Source organism: Neurospora hispaniola, assembly GCF_033458365.1.
Source record: "Neurospora hispaniola strain FGSC 10403 chromosome Unknown B0T23scaffold_2, whole genome shotgun sequence".
Lineage (NCBI taxonomy): Eukaryota > Fungi > Ascomycota > Sordariomycetes > Sordariales > Sordariaceae > Neurospora > Neurospora hispaniola.
The window spans coordinates 3,817,974-3,831,474 of NW_026944407.1; the positions used below are offsets into that span (position 1 = coordinate 3,817,974).

The 13,501-nt window shown below is 53.4% G+C and overlaps 6 protein-coding genes across 6 annotated transcripts; 3 read left to right on the forward strand and 3 right to left on the reverse strand.

The window, feature by feature from the left end:
• Positions 1 to 1,348: 1,348 nt before the first annotated feature.
• Positions 1,349 to 1,820, reverse strand: B0T23DRAFT_90039 (uncharacterized protein). Its single transcript, XM_062841969.1, has one exon. The coding sequence runs from the start codon at positions 1,624 to 1,626 to the stop codon at positions 1,387 to 1,389; it is 240 nt and encodes a 79-aa protein (XP_062695933.1). The 5' UTR covers positions 1,627 to 1,820; the 3' UTR covers positions 1,349 to 1,386.
• Positions 1,821 to 2,014: 194 nt separating this feature from the next.
• On the forward strand, positions 2,015 to 6,015 carry B0T23DRAFT_309539 (uncharacterized protein; the record flags this gene model as incomplete). Its single annotated transcript, XM_062834525.1, has 4 exons — positions 2,015 to 2,879; positions 2,995 to 4,788; positions 4,898 to 5,710; positions 5,804 to 6,015. The coding sequence occupies 4 exons, from the start codon at positions 2,015 to 2,017 to the stop codon at positions 6,013 to 6,015; spliced, it is 3,684 nt and encodes a 1,227-aa protein (XP_062695934.1).
• An 800-nt stretch (positions 6,016 to 6,815) lies between these two features.
• On the reverse strand, positions 6,816 to 8,956 carry B0T23DRAFT_353902 (glutathione S-transferase; the record flags this gene model as incomplete). Its single annotated transcript, XM_062836116.1, has 3 exons — positions 8,494 to 8,956; positions 8,289 to 8,431; positions 6,816 to 7,905 (listed from the first exon to the last, which is right to left on the reverse strand). The coding sequence occupies exons 1-3, from the start codon at positions 8,563 to 8,565 to the stop codon at positions 6,816 to 6,818; spliced, it is 1,305 nt and encodes a 434-aa protein (XP_062695935.1). The 5' UTR covers positions 8,566 to 8,956.
• B0T23DRAFT_393898 (uncharacterized protein) lies at positions 8,946 to 10,537 on the forward strand (the record flags this gene model as incomplete). The annotated part of the gene is made up of 3 exons (XM_062838101.1): positions 8,946 to 8,997; positions 9,382 to 9,725; positions 9,794 to 10,537. 3 exons carry the CDS (start codon positions 8,946 to 8,948, stop codon positions 10,535 to 10,537), a joined length of 1,140 nt encoding a protein of 379 aa, XP_062695936.1.
• An 82-nt stretch (positions 10,538 to 10,619) lies between these two features.
• Positions 10,620 to 11,512, reverse strand: B0T23DRAFT_426760 (NUDIX hydrolase domain-like protein; the record flags this gene model as incomplete). Its single annotated transcript, XM_062840011.1, has 5 exons — positions 10,620 to 10,870; positions 10,935 to 11,111; positions 11,164 to 11,285; positions 11,381 to 11,415; positions 11,471 to 11,512. The coding sequence occupies 5 exons, from the start codon at positions 11,510 to 11,512 to the stop codon at positions 10,620 to 10,622; spliced, it is 627 nt and encodes a 208-aa protein (XP_062695937.1).
• A 983-nt stretch (positions 11,513 to 12,495) lies between these two features.
• On the forward strand, positions 12,496 to 13,383 carry B0T23DRAFT_90144 (uncharacterized protein). The gene is made up of 2 exons (XM_062841970.1): positions 12,496 to 13,183; positions 13,313 to 13,383. The coding sequence occupies exons 1-2, from the start codon at positions 12,793 to 12,795 to the stop codon at positions 13,321 to 13,323; spliced, it is 402 nt and encodes a 133-aa protein (XP_062695938.1). The 5' UTR covers positions 12,496 to 12,792; the 3' UTR covers positions 13,324 to 13,383.
• The last annotated feature ends 118 nt before the right edge of the window (positions 13,384 to 13,501 follow it).

Below are 13,501 nucleotides of genomic sequence, written 5' to 3' on the forward strand. Positions count from 1 at the left end.
GCCAGCAGCTGGACCGGCGGAGGGCATCACGGGCGCCGCTGGGTTCGTGAAAATGGCGGATCTTGGCCTGCCCAAGCCAGGGGCATTCGGTCCCTGTTGCGGCGGGGCATTGTTCCTCGCGAAAGGATTATTGCGCACCGACATGGTGTAGAAGCTGCCCTGGGTACTAGGTGAGGATTAGATAGGGCTGAAGGGAACCATGGAAATGCTACGCATTAAGCGTGCTCGGGCTAGCGATTCTGGCAACGATGATGTTCTGCTCTGCTCCAAGTGGTGTCGGTGAACTGCGCGCAGACATGTAAACAACCGAAGGATGCGAGGGATACGATACTGAAAGGCTGAAAGGCTGCACGGCGCTGGCTAAGGTAAGACTGAAGCTGAAGGCGACGAAAAGGACGCAGCAAGTCGTGTTGGAAGTAGGATTAGGCAAGGCGATATAGCTGGAAGCAGTAAGACGCCCAGAAGAGACAAGATTCAATTACGAAGATGTGTTGAGTCCAGAAACCAATGTCCCAGACATCGGCTTCTCGGTGTTGAGAAGAGAGACAGAGAGAAAGAGTCGGAGAGAGAGAGTTTTGGAGAGAAGAGCACGAGAGGTAGGTGTGTACTGTAGCTTGATCTCCAACCAAAGTCAGGCCGAAGCAAACAAACAACTTCCGGGAAGGCGGTCGACGACGACGGGGACGATGGGGACGATGGGAGAGCTACCGCTGCAACAAGTGGGAAGAGAAGCAGGGGCACCGCTGAGGTGGCCGATGGCCGTCGTGGTTGGCGATTGGCGGCCATGCCCCTGGTTGGCGGTGGTTGCCCTGGCAGTGGAGGCCTGGGAGCTGGGACGGAGAGCGCACGGCGTGTCAAGTGGAAGTAAACAATGGGATTTGGCGCTAGGGCGGGCAGCGACTGCCGTGGGATTGGGTGGCTGTGGCATGGGCCATGCGACCGGCCCGGTAGCGCTGCTCAAGGAAATGCTCCCCACGGCAGTGCTCCTCCAGTGCTCCTCCCCGCTCCACGGACCCCTCAGCTCGTTCCACTAGAGCTAGAGGTACCTCTACCTCAATGGTCTAGTATGGTAGTAGGAACTGAACCGAAGCACAAGCCACTTACGGGCAGGCAGGGGCAGCTCGGGCATCGCTGACCGCCCTCAAGTGCAGTGTCCAGGGCAATGTCCATAGCCCAGGTCAAGAGTCGGCTCAGCTGTCGCAACCTCAACGGCCTGATGTCACTCCAAATCGAATGGCCCGTGCTCTCTTCTTATCGGCCATATCTGGTTAGCGGGCTTTTTGCAGTGAAAGCGGCGCCGCCAGTCGTCGTCGGCCACAAGCCTCCAAATTCTCGAATCCCCGACTGAACCAAAAGCGTGGCCATCGCACATGCACTTTGAACTCTTCAGTCTTTCTCGCTGCAACCCAAACTCTGGAACTTTTTTTGGGATCCACGTCCGACACGACTTTTCCAGACAAGGACACGACCTCCATCAATCCAAATAACTCGCGCGCCTTCATCCTCGTGAAGCTCGTGCCTGTTATCTGATTGATTGCATGTCTCCTTGGGACCCGACAGCAGAGACGGAGTAAACCAAAGCTGCAGTCGTACGGACAGGATTGTGGTCCGTCGTCGAACTAACATTGTAGGGTGTACGGTATTGAAATTCCATCTTCATTCAACCCCTTTCACGCGCCGCACGACGGGAATCCATACGCCCTCCTTCATCTGATCTTCCCAAGTCTCTGCTTGACCGATCATACAAAAGACCGTCGCGACCTGCCAATCGCCTCGTGCGACTATCGACCAAAAAGTGGAAGAAGGCGCCAGAGCCCTTTAATCTTCTCTTCCGCAAAAAAAGAGTTATCGTGAGTTGGGCAGTCGTAGTGGCCGACAACCACAAAGGAGGGAAAAGCCTTCCTTCCCCCGCGCCCCAACGACCATCTTGTGTCGACGTTGGGAAATGCGGCTCGATTGCTAGCGCAATCCCATACAAAGTCCACATAGCTGCCTCCAGACATCTCTCGTCGTCATGTCTCAATATCCTCCCTACCCAGGACCCTACAACGGCTACGGCCAGTATCACGGCCAACCGCCTCCCCAGCCGCCTCCCCAATCGCCGTACGGATATCAGCATCCTCCGAACTTCTCGGTCCCTCCTCCCGTTACAGCTCCTCCTCCATATAACGCCGCCCCATTGTTTCCGCCTCCGGGTCAGCCTGGATTCGGTATTGATACGAATCGCAACATTTCGCAGGGCGCATTTGACTATAACTCGATGCAAATCCCGGGCCTTGGAATTGGTGGCCCACCTGCTACGAGCACGCCTTTTGGCGTCCCACCTATTCCCAGTCCCTGGGGTCGACCGCCGCCGTCGTTCCAGAACTATCAGCCGCCGCCCATGATGCCTCAGCAGCCGACGCAGCCCTCTGCGCCTCGTGCCTTTGGCGGATACTCTGGTCCAAGCCAACCCGTTGCTGCTGGACCTTCTTCGAACGGCCCTGTAAACCGCCCCGCCAATCTCCCGCCGAAGCTTCCCCCCAAGCCGCCTGCTCGCGTCACGAGAGAGATCGAGATAGAAGAGGGGGAGTTGAGTGAGGGTCAGTTCGAGGACCTGTATGAGCCTGCCCCTCCCATCACTGTCAACACCAATATAAAGAAAGCTTCAAAGCCCGTCCCGGCTCCTGTCGAGAGTCAGCCCACGAGCGCAGTCGATACTCCGGATGCGAACTTCTATGGAAATGATGAGGACGAGGGAGAAATACCGGCGAAGGATGGCCGAGGTGGTGTACCTGGCTCAACACGTGAACGGTCCGGCTCCTACTCGCCTTTCCTCTCGCCAAGGGAGCTGCAATCTGGAAATCCGACTCCGCAAAATGGCGATAAGAATATGCCAGGTAGGGCCTCCTTTTGTCCGTCCTTTTTTTTCCTGTTTCTTTTTTTTTTATTTTCTGCCTTTCTGTCTTTGCCTCCTTTTCTTTGGTTCGAATGCAACAAGCTGATAAGTCTCAGCACCGCAATCTGTCCCCGACCGAACAAAAGCGATCGGTAATGCTGGTGGACGAGCGCCTCTTGTTCCTGGCCTTCAATTTGCCGCATCCTCCTTTAGCAACTCTGCGACACCCAAAATTACCGAACAGTCGGTGCCTGCACCCCAAACTGCTCCCGGTAACTCGTCTGCGCCGAAAACGTTACAAACGGTCCAAAAGGAAGCTCAGCTTGCCATATTGCGTCTGTTACCCCTAGGCGTCAAATATCAGAATTATATAGAAGAGGGTATCGATGAGAAGGTCGTCCAAAAGCTTTACAACAACCTTCATCTTGATATACCGAAGCCCGCCTCGGAGACTGCAACGACAACTGCGCCAAAGGCCGCCCAAGAACAGGTGTCCAGCCCCGTACCCACCTCGCCGCGGACCACAAAGATACAACAGCAACAACCGACACCTGTCGTTACTGATACCGTTTCCACAACTGAGCAACCAGGCAAAGAAGAAAGTCGCAAAGACCGTATCGCGCGGTTAATGGCCGCAAAGGCCGATAAGGCCGCAAAGCCTCCAGCTGCCCCTGCCTCGAAACCTCCTTCTGCGCCCGCCCCCAAAACGGCACCTGCTCCTGTCGCAATGGCGCAATCGAGCCCCGTATCTTCCGAACCAAAGGCAGCGCCAGCGGCAATGCAAGAAAAGCCGAGTGGCGATGCCGCCGCGCCCAAACCCAAACTGGGCCCTAAGGAGCTCTTGTTACAGCAAAAGATTGCAGCACTGCAAAAGTCTCGCGAAGCGCAGAAGCAGGGACAGGCAAACATCAAACCACAAATCGCGACCCCAGGTCTTGTTGACAAGGCTACAAGCACTCATATTTCTAATTATGCGGCCTCAACCGGTTTGAAAAATGGCGTACCCCAGCCTCAAGTCCAGGCCAATGTTTCCACGGCGGTGCCGTCTATTCCCGGCCTTCACTTTTCTGGAACCCCGAATGCTCAACCTGTGCTACCTGCGAACCCGCGGAAAAGACCAGTGGCTGCTGATTTTGTAGAGTACTCCTCAGCAGCAACCAGTCTGCCTAAACGACCTTTCGGTCAAATCCGGAAGGAAACCTCCCTGGTCATTGATGTGACTGATGGCTCAGACGACGACGAGGATATGGACATAGATATGGACATGGAGTCTCCTACTGATGTCCCACAGCCAACACAGACAGCTAATGGGAGCTTCCAGAGTGGCGGGCCCTTGCGTGATTTCCCACTTTTGACAGACAGCTTGCCGTCGCGTCAAGTTTCAAGCCCGGTCCCCGCTATGCAGGCATCGAATCCACCTGCAACAGCGCAGAATATTAGAAGGCGAGAAACAGAACTCGACGTCAAAGAAAGGATGATTCAGGAAATGCGCAGGAAGATTGCTGAGGCCGAGGCCAAGAGGAAGGCCAAGAAGTCTTCCGCGGGTTCGCAAACGCCTACGCAGCCTGAGCACACCCCGGAGCTGAAGGATGATGGAGGATCCAGGCTGCCTATCACTCGGCAGTCGGTTTCGACAAGTTGTACGGGCCTATCTTCTGTCACAACGCCCCTACGGCCCGCTTCAGCAGCACCTGTTCTTAGCTCACCAAGCACTGCAGAACCTGCAAAGCCGAGTCCAGCTGCAAAGGCGGCACTAGAAGTCAAGATGGACAGGTTGAGGCAGCTGCGAGAGGAACAAGCTCGCTTGGAAGCCGAGATCAATGGGTTGTCCGAAGAACCCGAGCAGCCTGACATCAACACTATGGAAGTTCCCACCCAGTCGAACAGTTCAGATAAGGACACCACTTCCGGTAAGTCATGTCCGCGATGATTGCATTTGGAGCATGATTCCCATGGAGATTGCCGTTTTACCTGGTACTGCTCGAAGTTATATCTAACAATCGGCGGGTGATTCTTCAGTATCTGCCCACCCTACCGTTGAATTACAAAATGATTCGGATTTCTGCAAGCCTGATATTTCATCAGGGCCTTCAGAATCCTTGAAAGCGGGCAGCACCGTTGTAGGTGCTGAAGATCAGTTTTCAGCGTCGTCCTCCATCCCGGTCCGGGCTACCGATGGCCAAGAGGAGACGGTTTCTGCAGAGACCGTTGAACAAGACGATCCAGCATCCACCATGTCACTTGATGAAGGCGAGGAGTTGGAGTTGGACCAAGCGGGACGGCCCACATATATGTCTCAGGGCATCCAGCCATCACAGCCGGTCGACGAAGCTGGCCGTGGTGACTCTGAAGCTCAACGCGAGAACACGCCTGCCAAGCTTGATGAAACGTTGCCCATGGACATCGACTCATCTCCGTCCAGTCCTATTTCCCTTGAGTCCTCTCCCGAGGACAGTTCGCACTTACCAGACCAAATCTCGGTTGCTGCTCAGCCTCGTGAAGCTGCTCAGGAGCTAGAGGAGGAACCTGCAAGAGATGTAAACGTCGTTTCTCCTGAGGTCCCTAACCCTGTTCAATTAACCAGATCACAGGAGACTCACGAGACGACGGCGGCCAAGACAGGCTCGTTCAGACCTTACGAAAGCCCGCTGCGCTACTTCCATGCGTATCGATTCCACCCGAGCTACCGGGATACTGTTTCCGGTGGCCTCAGATCTCTAACCTACAGTAACAGAATAAATCCATCCATACCTCTCTGCCCGTCAGAGATTGCTGGTGAACAATGCGACGAGACGTGCGACTTCCAGCACATTAAATCTATTGTTGCTCCTGGTAAGTCCCCTCAAAACTTGTGGTAGGCTGCTAACATCAGACCTCCTTCCTCCCCCCTCCCAGCGCGCTGACTCCTTCCCCTCTACCTACCAGACGATGCCATCCTCTTGGAGCTCGGCAAAGCCGACGAATTCGAAGGCGAGCAAAAGACCCGGTTCATCGATGGTCTTCGCAAGCTCCTTCACGAATTCCGTGCAAAGAAGGTCAGAGACTTCGACGCGATTGCTCGCGGCATCATCGAATACCGCGCTCGCTTCCTGGGGGATAGGTCAAAGGTGCTTCCGTTGGAAGGGGTAACCCTTTGATCGCCCCCTTGCCATTTCAAGGCATTCACCCTTCAGCTCTAATCCCATCATCACAAACATTGTGGCTTTAAACTACCCAACCATTCCGGCCGTAGATACTTCATTTTGACCCTGTCCTGCTTTGAAGAAGCATCCACGGTTCCATTCATTTTCTTCCAATGTGTTTTCCTTCGCAGCATTTTTGACACGGGTTTGGGTTCAGGGGCCCGTTCTTCTCTCACAATTGCTCTTTGCATGGCCTGCTTCCCAGGATAGGCTATAATGGGAGCCGACGCTGTGTTGGCACCGCCATGGTACAGTTGAGAGGTTCGAGCGGTATTTGAGCAGCATATTCAAGAGGAGGAAATTTTGCAATTATTATACCCCCTTCTTTCCTACTGGGATCTCACTTCCCTGTGGAAATCAGTCAGAATTTCAGGCCATTGACGTCCCTGTCATGGCTAAAAGAGTGTGTGGGGCAACAAAATAGGGGGGTAGAGAGAAAAAAATGGGATAGAGAGCATGAGGGTTGCGGCACTGAGAGAAAAGATTCGTTGTCAGAGTTATGTTGGGTCCGACTGCGTTTAGGCGTTTAAGCGACACCAGTCCGCTGAAGTTTAGATTTGCGGCAGTGATTGAAGATGCTGAGGCCTGCGAACGAGGCTTCGTCCCATGAAATATGATGAAATTTCCATCGATACTTGCTATGCACATTGGTAAAGTATGAGAATTGAGCCGCTCTTTTCACTCACTTCTCTGTCGCGTGAACATGTACTAAGTAGTAAGACTTGCAGATAGCTCTCGAGTTCAAACTGTTGTACTCAAGGTAAACCCCTCCCACTCCTCGTCGCCCTCCCCACTTCACTCTGTGTCGTATCCTCCGCATACCTCTTATACGCGCCCACATACTGTTCATCCTCGCTCCATGTCTTCTTAACACTCTCCCTCTCCGTCACAGCCTTGTACCACTCCTCCCACCTCTTCCAGATCTCCTCATCTACCTCACTGCCCCTTTGACCATTGGGAGGGAGCCCGACTCCGCCTGGTTTGTAATGATCAATCAGGAATAACCGCTTCGCCCAAGGCGCTAGCATTATGTCTACTAGACTAAACTTGTCGCCTAGGAAGAAGGGGCCTGGGGAGGAAGAAGGGGAAGAGGTATCAAGCATTTCTTTAGCGAACGCTTTCAGGTGTCCGTGGAACTCGGTTCGGATCTCGTCCATGGTGTAGGGTTTGTCGGGGGTGTGCTGAATAAAGCGGTAAAAAGCCGGTACCACCCTCGAAGAGATATGGTCGATCCACAGTCTGCACCTCGCCCTTTCGTAGGCGTCGTCTTGTGGGAGGAGTCGTTCCCCGTACATGTTTTCATCCGCGTACGCCTCATCCAAATACTCGCAAAGCACCAAGCTCTCATACAAGGGCTTGACCTCCTTCACCTTTCCGGTCTTGGGGTCGGTGGAGGTGGGGACTGCGAGGGTGGGCACAAGACCCCGTGGATTGAGAGCGAGGAACTCGGGCGCTTTGTGGTACGGGTTGATCTCGATGTATTGGTGCGGAATGTTCTTCTCCGCGAGGGTGATCCAAACTCGCTGGACGAAGGGACAGAACCACCCGCCGTAGAGCTTGAGGGGGTGTGGAGAAGAGTGCGAGGAAGCGAAGAGCGCGGCGGCGCCGGTGGGCGAGCCTTGGAGGGAGGTGTCGACCGAAGCCGGCTTTTGGGTGGAGGGGTTAGAGGAAGAGGAGGAGGACATGGTACAATGGTGGACTTGAGCGGGGACCGGGAGCGATCTTGTGTTGAGCTTCAGGACAAATGGGGTTCTGATGGAGAAGCTGAGAGTTCGCGGGAGCTTGGAAAGCGTTGGCACATGGAGGTAGGTCAATGCGGAGAGGAGGGTATCAAGCTTGGGGTTCCTGCCCGGTATTGACTTGTGGGATACTTATGGGCAGCATATGATATACACTACAATCAAGCAAACAGGATGGGGTAGGTATCTAATGACGTGATGGAGAATAGGGATTCGTGAGAAGAGAGGGGGAAATGGGGGTTTGAGGGGAAGGTGGGGGTTAACGTCTAACCCTAACCCCACACCTCCCAAATGATACAACATGTACATAAAGGGGACTTGTTTACAGTTTGGCTTACACCTTCATATTCACAACCAGCCATGATGTTCTGAGGCACAAGACCAGACTTCTTGATACCGCACAGTTGATATTGAATAAGCGGCCTGATCCTTCATAGCTTCATCTTCGTCTATTAGATAATACCAAGTCGAAACTTCTTGGGACCATACTTGGAACCGTGACCCTGTCCTGCTTCAGGACCCCTAGTGAGACCCTGGCACGAACCTCCACTGGCGGGCAGTCCCGGTATAGCAAGACCGTGCTCGGGCTCGGGCAGGGGGGCGGTCTTGTCGGCGCGTGGGACGCGGGTGGTCTGAGTTTGGTGTTGGTCTTTTATCTAGAGGCAGATAGCAGAAGCTTAAAAGCAACACTTACCGGCTCCCAGCCGGCGCCGTGGATGATGTCGTGACCAAGCAGCTCGAAGTAGCTGTCAACTTGGCGAGGCATGTTGATAAACGTGTAGCTGTGTGGTTGTCGTGTACGTGTTTAACTTTGATACAATGGCTTTGATTCAGCCTTTTGTGTGCTTTTTCAAATTGGGTTGACTGTGGTTGATGTCAGAGAGAGAAAGATGTGATTCAAAAGAGGAGATGAGAGCTCTATATTGAACACATCTCAAGTTGTTTCGACGTCATTTGTTTGAATCCTCATGTCCTGAGCGTTATTTTGTGGGGAAGTATGTATCTCAACCGCAAGACGCTTCATGTGACCAGGAAGCCGTAGAGTCGAGGTTTTAGAGACTGGCATCTCCAACTCGGACTGCGTGGCTTTCAGTCATGTTGTTTGTTTATCTTTCATTGTCGACTTGGTTCTTGAAGTATACTAGAATGCCCTGCATGCAAAAACACCTAACCCTGGGTGGGACGGCAGCCCGTAATGGTACGTACTGTGCAACGAAAGACACTGGACCCTGACCCACAGCTACCTAGCGAGGTGGATCAGGAACGCCCGGGCCCCGCAACCTAGGTGCCCTTCGCTAGGCTCCCGATTCCGGCCGTCTCCAGGGCTCCATCGGTTGACGTCAGCCTGGAGCTTCAGACCATTCGGTGGTGAAGCTGGAGCCAACGAAGGCCGGACACCCGACCCAACCCGCTTGCGCTGCCGAACTCCCGTCGAGGCGTCGACACTGAAAGTCCATTCGAGACGCGACACAGATCGGGCTGGCAACATCAACAACAACTTTGCAACCGCAATTACTAGTCGGGTCGTGGTTGGATCGCGCAACCGCCGTGCTTCTGCTTCGTTGTCCTTAACAACTCACAGGCTCACAGCAGTCTGGTCAAAGGGCGGCCTCGGCGTCCGCACCCCGCGTGCAGTTGGACCCCGCCCGGGGACCGGAGATCGCACAAAACATGCGAGGATGGACCGCCGTCTTGTTCATCATGCCAATCTTTCTTGCAGCGTTCTATCAAAGTAGAAACACCATCTCGCTTCTCCATCGCTGGCCACCATCGTCTCGAGCTGTACTGCTAAACTCCCTGATTTCTCCCTTCAACATCCGGATCTACCGTACCATGTCGACCTTCACCCACCCAAACTACGCGGTGCCCATAACCTTGCCCGAGGGTCTTTCCCAGGAGCAGCTTCTCGAATTTCATCCGTTTCGTGTAAGAGGAGCACTCTCCTGGCTATTCTCGTCCCATGTGAGACACTGACAGGACTGGTACCTACGCAGTCTTGGATATCCACGCTTGAGAACTCCCTTGGCCTGCAAGTCCAGAACCGTTCGCACCCCTTCCACCAGGATCCCTATGTGCTCCGCTCCGTGACGATTCAGTCATTTGACCTATTTGGCGGCAAGAGGCTTGGCTTCCTCAAGCTCATCGCCGAAGTGACCAACAGCGCCGGAGAGAAACTCCCTGGATCCGTCTTCCTGCGAGGGCAAAGCGTCGCCATGCTTGTGATCCTGATCCCCGAAGATGCACCCGTCGACACCGACGAGCGCTACGTTGTACTCACCGTGCAGCCACGGATACCAGCCGGTAGCCTCGAGTTTGTTGAATTGCCCGCTGGCATGGTAGATCAAGAGGGCCAGTTCGTTGGGACTGCCGCAAAGGAAATCGAGGAAGAACTCGGCTTGAAGATTCCCACTTCGGAGCTGAAGTGCCTGAGCGAGATGGCAGGCATGTCCCCAAAGAGCGACGACGGCAAGATCCAGGACGGTAATCTTCCACGAGCCATGTACCCTTCTGCCGGGGGCTGCGACGAATACATCCCCATTTACATGCACGAGAGACGCGTGCCGCGGGACACGCTTAGTGACTGGACGGGCCGACTTACGGGGCTCCGTGAGCATGGTGAGAAGATATCCCTGAAGCTGATCAAGATGCAGGATCTGTGGCGCGAGGGCGCAAGAGACGCCAAAAGCCTTGCGGCGGTGGCCTTATGGGAAAGCTTGCGAAGAGAGGGAAAGCTCTAATCTTAAAACACAAGTACGTGTGCCGGGTGTTCTTGAGAATAACGCTGGATGGAGATGTTCGCGACTCTCGTCATTATTGCTTCTACGGCCTACTCACAAGTCCGAATTTCTGCGCAATTTGAATACCCTTGGCGAAACTGGCCAGGCGCGCATCAAGCGCATATCCTTGAGCCTCCCATCTGACACATTCGTCCCACAAATCGTCGAGCTTAACGTGAAAGACCTCGATAAACTCGTTTTCCTCCAGCTCGGGTTTCAAGTTCTGGTTCTCCGGCAGGCTCATGTCCACGCTGACCTCGACTAGTTTAAAGTTGGTGTTACAGAACCCGGGGTCTGACAAACCTAGGTGATTAGCGTGCGAGAACTGACACCCAAGGTAACTAAGCAAATTACATACCGTTAAACATAATCGGCGACGTCGTCAAAGCTTGCGCAACATAGCCTGTCTCCTCCTTGAGCTCCCGGACAGCAGCCTGTTCGGCTGTTTCCCCTTTATCTACCAAGCCAGCAGGAAGCTCTATGCAAATCTTATCAAGAGGTGGACGATATTGCTTCTCGAGAAGAATCTCGCGGCCTATGAGGTCAATGATCAACCATGCCACTAGTGATAAGAGGAAGAAACTTACCAGTGTCCTTTTCCAAAATGGCAACAACGCTTACACCGTCAAAGGCACTGCCCTCGGGACGAGTGGTCCGCTCCGCGTGTTCCCATGTCCGGGTGACGCCGTCCTGGCCGATGTAGGTTGTCCTGAGCGGAAATGGTAAGTATCGTGACCGCATAGGCAGGCAAGATACCACAAGCAGCGTTTCGGTTACGCTTGTGCCAGCTGAATAAGGGCTTACTTGACTAGTCTCTTCCACTCGGCCTCACTGTTGGGCTATCCTTGATGGTCAGCATCGACCTGCATTGGTCAAGGGGGTCAATCAACTCACCAAAAGCTCGGTAGAGATCACTCTCGCCTTGCCTTGCGACATTTTTCGAGTAATTCTGCACTGGTCACTACCAGCTGTCTGACTGTTCGAGTTTGTCTGATAGAAGGTAGTAAGTAGCAGCTGAGCAAAGCGGATGAACCTTTGCGTTACCCCAGGGCCGCTTGGAAAGTGACCTACAGGTAAAGATCGTGCCGGCCCGTGGGACACCTCCAAGCGGATTGCGGTTGGTGCCGTGTCAATCAGTGGGGCTGCCGCCTGAAACATCCATCCATACACTAGCGATGCCTGGAGTGCCCTCAATACCTAGGTAGGTACACTACTTCCTTGACCAGGGCGCATGACCTACCTGACGGAAGTAACCAAGACTCTTAAGTATAGCACGCCATCAATCGCGGGGTCAGTAGAGCGGTTCTGGTAAGAATTTCCTCTGGGGGTATTAGGAGTTTACGCATCGACATCAATATGGGAAAATCCGGATTGAAGACCTCTACTTCCATGTACACCTACTGAGTAAGGTTTGTCCTTGTGCTGATTCATCTCATCTTATGTGATAAGATCTAATCCACGACCAGCCTTATTCCATCTTCCAATAACGCTTTGAACCACAAGACTAATCCCATCAAAGGATCGTGGTACACCTTATCCACCTATAAGGCGCCTTTCGGAACAAACACCCGATAGGCGGCGCCTCTTCCTTTTCTTATCGCGCCTATTTGCCGCACGTACCTGCACACCTGATGCCGTGGTTTGGAACCTGATGTTTGAAGGGACGAGGTGTGTGAGGAGAAGCCTGTCGAGTGCCTCTCATTCATATCCACGTGGTTGCTCACACCTTCCACTTTACGCCTTGAATTACCAGATTCGAACCGAGTGGCGGACTGTGGCTATGAGCTATGTACAACCGGAGAACTTGGAAGCTTTCACTCTCACTCTTCCTCCTTCGACAGCGACTGGCTCAAGAGGTGGGTGCCTGCCGGACTCAGTGCTGCCTTTTTAGTGTCTAATGAGTAACACCAGACCAGATGCATGTCCACAAACAAACGGCTGTGTAGCCATGGGTCAGACCGCGTTGGAATACACACCACGTGGACACCCACTGATCCAAAAGGATGGTGAGAATGGGTTTTATGCACGGAATAATTGCCAAGAGTTGTCTGCCCAGGCCACACTATCCACAGACCGCCCTCTTCGTTGTCAAGTACAATTTCTGCTCGTGTTGACTGATTACTTTGGCATGCGTAGACTTGATATAGCACAGGTTATGACAAACACATCCCGTCCTCCCAGTCGCTCATTCCAGAATCAATCTCGATAAGGGTCGGATGAGCTCGAGTCCAAGGCTGAAACAACATCCCCAGCAGTCACAGGAAGATGTCCAGTGTCTTAGATCCTGTCATTCACGTTCAAGTGCTGAGCCAGAGGCACAGGATCTTACCTCAAACAGACCGACCCAATTGTCACGAAGATTCCCGGGGCGAGTGAGGCGCAAAATAGGCGCAAGTCGTCCCAGTCCCATTATCCTTGCCACAAAACACTATTACCTCCTCACTCTCTTCTATTCTTTCAAGGTTTCCTTACTCTCATTTATAGCAAGGCTCATCACAAGCTTCAACACCTGCCAGACTCACAACCGATACACCGCTGAGTATCTCATCCATCTTTATCTACTGGTACCGCATATACATCCGTTTTGTTCATGCTGTGCCTCAAACTGTGGGTTCCTAAGACCACGCCCTTTTTGGGCGGCCATATCCGTTGTGGTATCCCGAATCTTGATTCGTTCACTCGTTATCTGTCACTTATTGCCCATACATGCCGGATCCGAGGTTAATTAGGGTGTAGTGTGGACATAGTATACCCTATCACGAGTACGACGCCTTGTTCTGGGCCGTTGCTCACGGTACCATACCACTCAACGTTCCGATCACCGTACCCAAAACTCAACCGCTTCAGTAGGTATGCATGCAGTCTGATGTTGTTCCCCCAGTGCTCTTAAAATGATGTTTTTGTCCCCCTTCCTGACCTATCCTT

Bases quoted from the DNA above. Each gene is read 5' to 3' on its own strand.
- B0T23DRAFT_90039 (XM_062841969.1), bottom strand. From the start codon at position 1,626: ATGTTAGTTCGACGACGGACCACAATCCTGTCCGTACGACTGCAGCTT.
- B0T23DRAFT_90144 (XM_062841970.1), top strand. From the start codon at position 12,793: ATGAGCTCGAGTCCAAGGCTGAAACAACATCCCCAGCAGTCACAGGAA.